This window comes from Balaenoptera borealis, assembly GCF_965194805.1.
Source record: "Balaenoptera borealis genome assembly, chromosome: 6".
In the NCBI taxonomy this organism is placed as follows: domain Eukaryota; kingdom Metazoa; phylum Chordata; class Mammalia; order Artiodactyla; family Balaenopteridae; genus Balaenoptera; species Balaenoptera borealis.
In genome coordinates, this window is record NC_138863.1 from 66,113,805 (window position 1) to 66,126,144 (window position 12,340).

General features: G+C 35.0%; 1 protein-coding gene across 1 annotated transcript in view; it reads left to right on the forward strand.

Moving 5' to 3' along the window:
- The window catches only part of SCN9A (sodium voltage-gated channel alpha subunit 9), a 158,179-nt gene extending 146,517 nt beyond the window's left edge, over nt 1-11,662 (forward strand). The window contains exon 27 of the mRNA XM_082395215.1: nt 1,807-11,662. Coding sequence (XP_082251341.1) covers nt 1,807-2,999 — 1,193 coding nt within the window. The 3' untranslated portion in view covers nt 3,000-11,662. The remainder of the gene's footprint in view (nt 1-1,806) is intronic.
- Nucleotides 11,663-12,340: the final 678 nt, after the last annotated feature.

Genomic DNA, 12,340 nt, shown 5'->3' on the forward strand with positions numbered 1-12,340 from the left:
TAGAGTAATGAGGGGTGACTTACATTGCTAGATATTAAGATTATTATTACATTGATGAAGTAAAACAGTGTTTACTAAAAAACTCAATGGATTCAAATAAATAATCCAAAATTAAACATCAATATATAGAGAATTACTAAGTTACTCAGTTAAAAGATCTCATGGATCAAGATTAATTAATTGATGTATAAAAATTAATGTATTAAAAAAATGGATTCTAGTAGAAATAGATTTATAACCATGAGCTTGAATAGTCCTTTCTATTCATGACAAACTTGACTCCATGAAGAAAAAATAATAGATATGACTACATAAAAATCAAAATATTCTATGGAGGAAAACTCACTACCACCACCAAATAAAAAAAAAAAAAGTTGAAAGACAAATTAAAAACAGGGATATTGTTAATGTAACATTTAAGGCCAACAAAAGATTAGCACTTGTAATAGAAAAATAGTCCTCATAAATCAATAAGAAAATAGTAAATCTCCCAATAGAAAAATGGGCAAAGGACTAGACTAGGCCAAAAAGAGAAAGTTGAAAATGGTCAACAAGCATACAAAATGTCCAATAAATAATAAAAAAAATTTGGATTATTTTTTCCCAAAAGAAATGCAGATAAACTGCAATAATGAGATGTTTTAAACATCACAAAGTTTTTTGGTAAAATTATAAAGAATGACAACACTGGGGAGCATGTGGAGTGTGAACACTTTCATAGACTATCATTAGGAGTGTGAATTTGTACAAACTTGCTGGAGATAGATTTGCAATATATAACAAAATTTGAAATATACTGTTTGAGCTACCTTCTCTTATTATCAAAATATGCCCATGCAACTAAAAGAAAATATACCTGCTTGGATATTTGTCTCAACCAAAACAATTGGAAACAACATAAAATTCTTCAATATATGGTTATTTTGACAGAACATTATACAACTATAAGGAATTATTCTGTTGTCATTTATATGAAAATATGTCCATACCATATGATGAAGTAACTAAAACACTAAAACAAATGACATAAAAAAGCTCCTATATCATGATTACATTTGTAAATGTTTGTGTGCTTGCATGGAAACATGGAGTGATCCTCAACAAAATATTAACAGTAGTAAATGGTTGGTTGTTATTTCAGGTGATTTATATTTTCTTTTTAGCATTTTACTGTGTAGCTTTAATTTTTCTATCCTTACAATTAAAAAAATTGTTGTGGAGGTAAGAAATAAGATCTACAAACTTAGTAAGGGAGAGAAAATTTCACAGTGGTAATTCTAACCATTTTCCTGTGGGATTGCTCGATCCTTGGGTTGTTATGAAATTGCTTTCAATGTAAAATGACAATCCTGAAATCATAAGAGGTAAGATGGCACATAAAACTATTTAGAGGCTTCCCTGGTGGTGCAGTGGTTGGGAATCCGCCTGCCAATGCAGGGGACACGGGTTCAAGCCCTGGTCCGGGAAGATTCCACATGCTGCGGAGCAACTAAGCCCATGTGCCACAACTGCTGAGCCTGCGCTCTGGAGTCCACAAGCCACAACTACTGAAGCCCATGAGCCTGGAGCCTGTGCTCCGCTACAAGAGAAGCCACCGCAGTGAGAAGCCTGTGCACCACAGTGAAGAGCGGCCCCCACTCGCCACAACTGGAGAAAGCCCACGCGCAGCAACGAAGAACCAACGCAGCCAAAAATAAATAAATAAAAAATTTTAAAAAAACAAAAAAAAAAAAACTATTTAGAGTCATGATTTTCTGTGGCATGGATATTTAAGTATTTTCTTTGTATTCCTTCCCTCTTCACCAGGTATGTTTCTAGCAGATTTGATAGAAAGGTATTTTGTGTCCCCTACCCTGTTTCGAGTGATCCGTCTTGCCAGGATTGGCCGAATCCTCCGTCTGATCAAAGGGGCCAAGGGGATCCGCACGCTGCTCTTTGCATTGATGATGTCCCTTCCTGCGTTGTTTAACATCGGCCTCCTGCTCTTCCTGGTCATGTTCATCTACGCCATCTTTGGAATGTCCAACTTTGCCTATGTTAAAAAGGAAGCTGGAATTAATGACATGTTCAACTTTGAGACCTTTGGCAACAGCATGATCTGCCTGTTCCAGATTACCACCTCTGGTGGCTGGGATAGATTGCTAGCACCTATTCTCAACAGTGCACCACCTGATTGTGACCCCAGAAAAGTTCATCCTGGAAGCTCAGTTGAAGGAGACTGTGGGAACCCATCTGTGGGGATATTCTATTTTGTCAGTTACATCATCATATCATTTCTGGTCGTGGTGAACATGTACATCGCTGTCATTCTGGAGAACTTCAGTGTTGCCACTGAAGAAAGTACTGAGCCGCTGAGTGAGGATGACTTTGAGATGTTCTATGAGGTTTGGGAGAAGTTTGATCCCGATGCCACCCAATTTATAGAATATAGCAAACTCTCTGATTTTGCAGCTGCCCTGGATCCTCCTCTTCTCATAGCAAAACCAAACAAAGCCCAGCTCATTGCCATGGATCTGCCCATGGTCAGTGGGGACCGGATCCATTGTCTTGACATCTTATTTGCTTTTACAAAGCGTGTTTTGGGTGAAAGTGGAGAGATGGACTCTCTTCGTTCACAGATGGAAGAAAGGTTCATGTCTGCAAATCCTTCTAAAGTGTCCTATGAACCCATCACAACTACACTAAAACGAAAACAGGAAGATGTGTCTGCTACTGTCATTCAGCGTGCTTACAGACGTTATCGCTTACGGCAAAATGTCAAAAACATATCAAGTATATACATAAAAGATGGTGACGGAGATGATGATTTGCCCAATAAAGAAGATATGGTTTTTGATAACGTTAATGAGAACTCAAGTCCAGAAAAAACAGATGGAACTCCATCCACCATCTCTCCACCTTCATATGATAGTGTAACAAAACCAGACAAAGAGAAATATGAAAAAGACAAAACAGAAAAGGAAGACAAAGGAAAAGATGGCAAGGAAGGCAAAAAATAGAGCTTCACTTTTGATATATTGTTTACAGCCTGTGAAGGTGATATATTTGTGTTAATAAGACTCTTTTAAGGAGGTCTATGCCAAAACTCTTTTTATCAAAATAGTCTCAAAGTCAGTGCAGTCGCTAGCTCTGATTCTCTAACATAGGTGGGCAGCATTAGCAGTGGCTATTTTTGCATTGGTAAATGAATCTATAAGAATTCTAAACAGTAACTGTACAGGGATTATTGATTACAGCAAACAAAGGTGATTTAATTTTATTTACTTTTAATAAATTAGAAGACCATGTAGAAAATGTTCACATCTACCTTGTCATCTTTTCACAGGATTGTAAACATTCATGTTTCCCATGCAAATACACACACGCGCACGCATGCGCGCAAGTATCTATCATTTGGATATCTACAAAAGTATTTTCCCTTGGCTTTGCAATGAAGTGCCCTGATAGAAGGAATGAATACTAGTAATGAATGTTTAGTTAAAACATCTTGTTATTAGGGGGCAAGACTCTTTTATCCATCTACAGTGGTCATTCTATATTTTGAGGTGCTTAAATTTATTCATATTGCATCAAAACCAATTTATATGTGCCTATTAAATGCCATGGGATTAAAAACACGTAGGCTAGTCCGTTCAACAAATGCTTTTTATTTTCATCTTGACTCATATACCAACTAGGATAAGAGTTACCTTTAGAGTATTGTGCTTAATAGACTGCCTTTTTCTATATCCTTCTTTGTTCATACAATAACTGTGGAACATGAAAAAATTATTTTAAGTACGTATCACATTCCTCGAAAGAAAAAAATGAAGGTAATTGAGAAAAGAAGCAACTGAAGAAAACTTTATTCACTTTTATGTATACAGTGTAACACTGGACTGTGCTGCCCCAAAATACCAATAATGACCCAACTCTTAGTCATTTTTGTCAGTTTTCTGCTTTCTGATTCAGTGTTGAGTCATTCTTTAGCACTAAGCAAAGTTGATATTTCTCTTCAGTGGAGTGCTTCCAGATATGCAGATAGATATTTGATACCATGGAACATGTTTGAGCAGATAATGACTTGGGCACAGTATTAACTGTGTCTCCTGCATACCATCCTAAGTGTGTATGGCAAGCTTTCGAGTCATAACACATGGCATGCGTTCAACACAGACTTTTGTGTGAAAAGGATGAAACAGCATTCATCCTCTTGAACTTTTATGCTTTCATCTACAAAATGAGAAAGATGTCACTTTCTCCATAAAATTCTATGACTATGAGGTATATTATGTATCAATCAATAACGTATCCTGAGCTTATAGTTTACCAAGCACACATTCATTTTGCTTTAGCTGTTGTCCTTCTACCAAGGATTATGAATCTAGTTTTTTAAAAATCCTTGTTAATAGTGGCTTGAAAAGAAACAGCCATGATGTATTTTTTATGAGTTTATTCCAGGAATATAAGATCTTTCTTCTATCAAGTTATTCATGCACACGCAAAAATCGAGTTACATAAGTAGAAAGAATTTTATTTAGAAGATTTTTTGGGAGTTTTCAAAGCAAATATATACAACAATATTTCATTCATTTGCTTTCTTAAATGAAAAAAGAACATAAATATATTTCTATATTAAGTACTTAAAGCAATTTTTTTGTTGTTCTGGCTAGTTAAAAATAAAGGAGATTAAAGCATACCTATAGAGATGAAGAAGTATAGGTAGAGAATGAGAGGCAGAAAGGCAAAGAAACAGAAATGAGAAAGACAGATAAAAACAAAGAAAGCGACATTTCCACAGAACTTCCTATCTAGAATGTTTTTAAATTGTGATGTATTTTACAACATCTGTGAAGGAGATTATCACGTCTAGACATCTGTCCTAAGGCACATATGAAATTAAACCTAGGGCCAAAGATTCTTTACACCTAAGTTCAATCACTCATCTTAAATTATTTGAGCCTCTTTTTTATTTAATATATAAGATACCATGCAGTGTTTTCCTAGACTGTGTAGAACATTGCATCACATCCCTGCTAAGTCTGTTGAAAATAGGTTTTGACAATTTAATTAGAGAACCATACAAAATATATTACATTTGTAAGATATTTTAATACATTAAATTAAGAAATTAATATTACCTTAAATTTGAATGCAGTTTATCCTCATCATTTTAAATCCATATAAATATAACTGCACTTTGCATATTTATATAATACAGTGTGAAAAGATATATAGCGGGTAGGTTTATGTGTGATTTACTACTGTTTTTACATTGCCTGATTTTTATGTGAGGAAAATATTGGCAACTGGTTCCTCAACACAATTTCTTCTTAGCGTTTCAAAAAAAGAAAAACTTACAAAGTCACACTTCTATTTCATGCTGAACTATAATTTTTTTTAAATATAACATGGTTAGGTTTTGTATATGTATGTTTTCCCAGGAATGTCTAGTTGTGACTTTTTATCAATTACTAATAATATTTGGAACCAAGAGCTCATTTAATACAGTACAAGCTTGAAGGAAAATTAGACTTCTCTTTTCATGTAGATTACTGTTTGGTACTGATTATATGATACCACCCTCAGAAAGCACTGTCATGCTAATATTTAAGTCACACAATCATTGAGCTCATTTAACCTAATGATATAGAATGGCAGTTACACTGTAAAATTTAAATTGGAATAAAACTGAAGTGAACAGATTTGAACACAAATCCATTCATACAATTTGAACAAAAGTGGGAGAATCTCACTTCACCTTTTTGACTGTTACATAGTTTGCAAAAGATATAAGTGATTTGTGGGCTGTTTCTAAATGCTGATTGTTGAAAACCTCAACCCAAAATGTTCAGCATGATTTTATAGAATTTTAATAGCTTTGTTAAAAAGAGTTAAGATAAAATGCATATGTAAATAAAGCAGTTCTAAATAGCAATTTCAGAGAAATGTTAGTGGGAGTGATGAAAAAGGGCCAGCTAAATTAGAATGCCCAAGTAATTGGCTTGGGTTTAGGACCTATGTATAGAGGCCATCAATTTCTGTTAATATCTGCGGTTTATTATGTTATATTCTTGAGGAAAATAATCAAGAACTGCTTCATAAAATTCAGTGAATAGCCATGAATATAATAATGCTGTTTACATAGACTTCTTTACAAATTTCATACATCTATGAATGCTCAAAATGTTTGTCATAAATTATATTGTAGTTATACTTGAGACTTACGCATTGTAATAGAATCTAAAAATAAAAGTCATCAAAAAAATAAAATCATGTTTGCATGTATTTTCTGTTTTTGTGAAAATAATCTTTAAGGAGATCAATTCAGTGCATCCCTAAATAAGTAGTAGCTACTGATAACTTTTTTCTTTTTATTGAAAAATGGACAGCCTCAAATGTCTTCCATGAGAAGTTTTCCAGGGTAAGAAAGATGGGGATAAAGACTATAGAATTCCAAAGGAATTCATTGAAATCCACAATAGAGTTTGTGCAGGAGAAGAAAATTGAGTCAGGAAGTGAAATTATACAAACATTTAGCCACACAATGACAGTGCGTATCTTTTTTGTGTGATAGTGTTGAGAGGTAAGATAGCATACATAATGGCGAGGGCTTGGGTTCTAGATCCAGAATTGTATTTGGATACCAGTTAAGCCAGGACTCTTCAAATTTCCTTAATACATTACTTAACCTATGTGCCTCAGCTTTCTCATCCGTAAAATGAAGATAATAGTACTATGTTGCCATATGGTTATAAGGGTAGAATGAGAAAATTCACATGAAGCAATTAGAACAGTGCCTGACAATACAGAATCAAGAATTTATATTACTAATAGTAGTTAGTGTGACAGCCAATTCGCCGCTAAAAGTATGACCCCAAGCTACCTCTCCATCATACAGGAGCACAATGCAGTCTCCATAAATGTTAAATGATGATATTTCTATTTTATATGGATAAGTGTAAATATAGTATCCCAAAGAGTCTCACGCATCCAGTTGGTATGTAGTGAGCATTCAGTGCACCAAAATATTTTTAAACTGAACTATTTTTTTAGATTTTGAATGCAAACAACATGCTAAAATGAGAAAACATGCATACTGTATTTACAAAGGTTTAGCTTTTTCCAGGAGAGTATTTGGAGGTAGTAGTTCCCATATTAACTAAATAGTCAATCCAAACCTCTATTTTAGTTTAGCTGTGAGCATCCAGTCCTGTTATTTGTCTTTAAATAAGATATACTAAAAAGAATTGCTGCTGAGCTGGGCCACTATTTCTACCTTGTATGTTAGTATAGTGGCGTGTAAAAAGGTATAAAATATTCATAGGGAATCTCTGTACTGGCAGTTGTGATAGTCACTCTGCAGAATAAAATTATAGTCCCTCAACAGTACCATCACCTCAACCTGATTGGCAATCACATAATCACATGAAGTTCCTACAACAGAACAGCTCAATTCTTCCTTGCTGTAGATAACATTATACCATAATCCAGGCAAAATGAGCTGCAGAGTGCACGGTAGTAATCTCTCTCAAGGGAGGGAAAAGTTGCATACTGATTAGAGCAGAGGAGACCTTTGCTGCAACAGCATTTAATGCATACAGGAAGAGAAATATGAATAATTGAGAGCTATAAACAAGCAACAGAGCAAACATGCTACACTTTATTATTCTAAGAGTTGTATAATTAGGTACCTACATTAACAATTAATCCGTCCCAGAAAAGAAAGCCAGTTTTAAGAGATTTAGGAGGCATGCGTCATGTCTGTATCATGTGCTTTAGCTTGATTCTCAAATGTTTAATATATATTTTTATAAGCAGTTTAAATGCAAAAACGTCATAGATAAAACTATAGACAATAATTATATAGAAATGATTCAGAGCTTGTTAACAATTTTGAAAACCTAGTGGAATTGAGGAAAAATTACTCCTGTTCCAGATGCTATATTTGCTGGCATGTGCTAGTTTTGGTTGTAATTCATACAAGACAATATGACTTCTATTTAGTTAATTTCCACTAGGTGACTAGCAACACCTTGGGATATCTCTATGGGCCTATCAAAATAATCAAAAGCAAAGACAAACCGTATTACGAAGTGAAAGAAACCAGTCTGAAAAGGCAACATACGGTACAAACTAGCAGGTGACACCAATGGGAATACTTCAACTCAGGACAAACTGAGATTTCATAACCTTAGGGAATTTAAAATAAAATTGATTTTAACTGCATTAGACCCCTAGCAAAATTGAAAAGAGAACTACCAAAGAAAACTGCTGTAAAGTATTGAGGGAAAAGAACGCAATTCAAAGACAAGGTCTGGGAAAGACTCCTGACAAATTAAGACAACAAAAAAGTGAACTTTTCCAACCTTCCCCAAAAAGTCACGCAAACCCCATCTACTTTTTGTCTTTCTGCAGAGTTTTAGAGCTGCTGACACCTTCACTTCCACCTCAGCCTACGGAAACAAATCCATGAATTAAAAGCTTTTCTGACTCCTGATTACTTTCAAGGGAGTCAAACTTAGCAAAATTCAGTTTATGTTCAAAAAGAACTAAACGTCATATGTGAATTGTTCATTCATTCAGTGAGTATCTACTGAGCACCTTCAATCTGCCAGTCCTTGTTTCAGACACTGTAAAACAGAGAAATCCCTTCCCTCGTGGAGATTTTGAGGAGAGACAAAAATGATGACAACTGAATGATTATAAATATCAGAGAGTAATATTATATTGATTTATCATTCATTATAAATCATGTATATATGAGTTAAATTATATTTTACTATTTCTTCTATTATTATGTTATATACTATTTTCTTTTATGATACTTTGAAAGAGTATCAGGACATTCCACTCTCAAAAGCTTCATAATTTTGGTTCATAACTTAAAGACAGTGACTTGAGGTTGTGCAGATTCTTTTACTGCAAATTTTGTAACTGTAGAAATACTCTAGCCATTCATTCTAATAATTTATAAGCTGTTTTGCCAGAGAAAAATCACTCTGGAGCTAACTTTTCATCCCTAGTAGGTATTGTACTTCTCACTCCTACAAATAAGTGATTTAAAAATCAAGAATACAGAATAGTTATTTCACTTTGGCAGTTCAGGCCAAATATTTAATGAGAAAAGATTAAAATTTATAGTTAAAATGTGTGCTTCTGTTTGAAGCTAGGATATTACTATTGTCCTTGATGTTCTTCCCAATCCTGGAAATTAAGAACTAATTTTGTAATAAAATAAGATGAATGAGACATAGGTATCAAAGCTCCACAGAAAACATATTTTTTTCTTAAAAATCCTGTGAAACTCACAACTACCAAACTTCTAAATATCAATATCTCCTTTTGACTCCCTTTAAGAAAACAGTAAAGATAGAATTTTCTTGTAATCTCCCTAAACAACTCAGCCTGTCTTGATATATTGGTTCTAGTTGATGCCTTCAATAAAATCAGCTCTGTTAAGAGAAGAATTGGGGGAAACAGAGGTGGGAAAAGAATTCCTCCATGCTTCATTTTCCTGCCTAATGTATTTTCTTTTATAAATTCATCTTTCCCTACCCATCTCATTTCAACCCACAAAGATTGAAAATTGGTTTAGAGTCATCTAATTTGGTCCTGACACTTGCAACTAAAAGAAAAGTTGTTTATCTCTAAGGAATCACACACTGTCTGTTTATTTGAGAGGTAAATGGGTCTGCCTCCTACAAACCTTGGCCAGAATACCAAGTGTAGAGCCGGGTTATGGGCAGAAAGCGATCTGGGAGGGAGCCAGGGAGAACAAAGGAAACGATCTACTTTAGCTTCATGATACTAAACGACAGACTATATGAGAAATCTGAAGAATGACTGCAGGCAAGAAGTGAATGTGGGTAAGCATATTTAAAATTTTTCCTTTGAAATAAAGCTAAAACTTCACTTAACTCTCATGCCAAGAGCTATAATGGGCATGATTAGTTTGGTCTTGAGAAGCCAATGCTTCTATAGAAAAACAAAGCCCATTGACCCGAACAAAGCTAGGGAATCATTCTGGCAGTTTAAAATGGCAGCCGTTGGCATTTTTTCCCCATTGGCATTTCTTCCTGTCTAGTGATCTCCTTCAAGAGTAAGAGAACTCTTTTTTTTCTCCCCTGTATCTGTCATCTTCAGAGCTAAAACTAACAAAACAAATCTCTTCCTCTTTACAAGATCAATAAAGAAAATTGGACATGACTTTGAAAGCACTTAAAGAAATCTAAGCTCTGCTTTTCAGAGTGCAATACCATCTTATGCCTTTAAGAATTGCCAAAAAATATAAATATCCACACATATACACAGCAGCAGCCTATTACATAATATCATGAGTTTAAATCTTTCTGTCACCTACTAACAATGTGACTATAAACTTGAACAATGTACTCTATTCTCTGAGCCTGTTTCTTCATCTATAAGAGACTGGCACTCATTAGATCCAAAATACATAAATATGTGGTAGAAACTTTAAAGGGCAACAATTTATTATGCATTTTCTGAAGTATCTCTCAATTTAGGATTCAGTAATAAATTCTATAAAATTATATTGAGCATCTACTGTATCTTGGAAGAATCAGTCAACAATGATAGTACGATGCTTTACTTCCATATTGTACCATGCGAACATGATGAAGACGAGTTAAATCTAGCCAGGGTAGACTAGAGCTGAGTATTGAAAGTGAGTAAGAGTTAGTTTTGAATGTGTCGAATTTGAGGTACTATAGGTCAAAGAAAAAAGTCCTGAAGGCAATTGAATATAATAGCCTGTAGTTCAATGAAGACATCAGGGTTAGAGACACATATCCAGGAGTCATTGCTTTGTAGGGATGGTAGAATCTAAAGACAGACTAAGCGAACCAGGAAGAGCATATGCAGGCTGAGACATGAAACAGAGAGTTTTAAGGAGAACCAAGAGAGTATTAAGAAAGAGAAAGTGAGCAGCATTACAAAATGCTGCAAAGTTGGCACACAACTAAAAGTATCAGTCATTTAGTGCAAAAAATTTTTGAGGAATAGTACATGCAAGAGCTATGTTGCACGAATCAATGAAAAGTATGTTAAGGCTTAATATGACGATTAAACACCTGTCACGAAATTCACCTTTCCAGCACATAGCAGAGTAGATAGTTTAAGAATAGAAACTTAAGGAGCCAAATTGAACATCCTCATTCATGAAGTATATGCTTGCATTTTCTGCATATATTTAAATTGGGCTTTCAGGACATCAGTGGATATGTCAGAGTAAGGACTTCTGAAAATCCAGTTCTCCATAAATGAATAGGAGCACCAGCAAAATGGTCAAAACCAACTTTTTCAGAACTTTGAAAATTAACCAAAATTAACCAAAGGAACATTTATTCAAGAAAAATGGCTGTATCTCAGTAAGAACAGCAAACTTCATAGTAGCCTTTGAAAACCAACAGTCCTACAATCACAGTGAAAACCTACAGCCTAGAGACACTGGAGGGGAGAACAGATTTGGAGCTCCCCAAAAGCCATTACCAGAAAATTGCGTGGCAGTTCCCTGGTAAATCCACTTGCACGGCTGTCTTATTTGGCCTGCCTCAGAGCTCAGCCAGTGCAAAGAGCCTTTACCCTGCGGTTGTTCGCAATCATTTAACATTGCATCTGCCCACAGCAGTGATAAAAGTTGGCGTGAACAAGATTATAAAAAAAATTTTACTTTGTAAACAGTTGGGAAGAGATGGGCACCACGGGTCCCTCCAGCCAGTCCAAGCTGGCTCCGGCACACCACTGCCATCTATCATGCGCCAAGAACAGAGTGGAAAATTTCTATTCAGTCTCTCCTATCTTAGAGTAACCCATAAATTGATAGTCACATGTCAGAGATGAGGACATAAACTTAGGTAACTTGCTTATGGCTATACATCACGAAAAGGATAATACGAGAGTTCAAATCCAGATTTCTCTGATTCCAGAGACCACATCTCTCATTTGTTTCAGGGAGTGGTAGTCAAAAAAGCCACCCAAAACCTCAGCAATAAACAAAACAAGAGTTTGGTTAAACGTTGAGGTGCTTCTTAAGATCATGGCTATATTCTGAATATCCTGGATGTCTTGCAGATGATGGAAATTTTATTGCTAGCATCAATTATATGCAGAGTATAAAATTAGAGTGATTGAGAATCCTTAGAGTGGAAGATTAATCAGAGTTCAGTGCACCAACAAACTCTTGGAACCCCTCTCTCTAGTCCTCTTTCTTGCTTTGTTTGCTAGCTCTTTTTTTTTTTTTTTTTTTTTGACCCTTTCCTCCAAACGTTAACATCTTAAACGTCAAGGGAGCAGGCATTGAAAGAAAAAGTGAGTAACAGGATGTGTCTATGTATTTAGC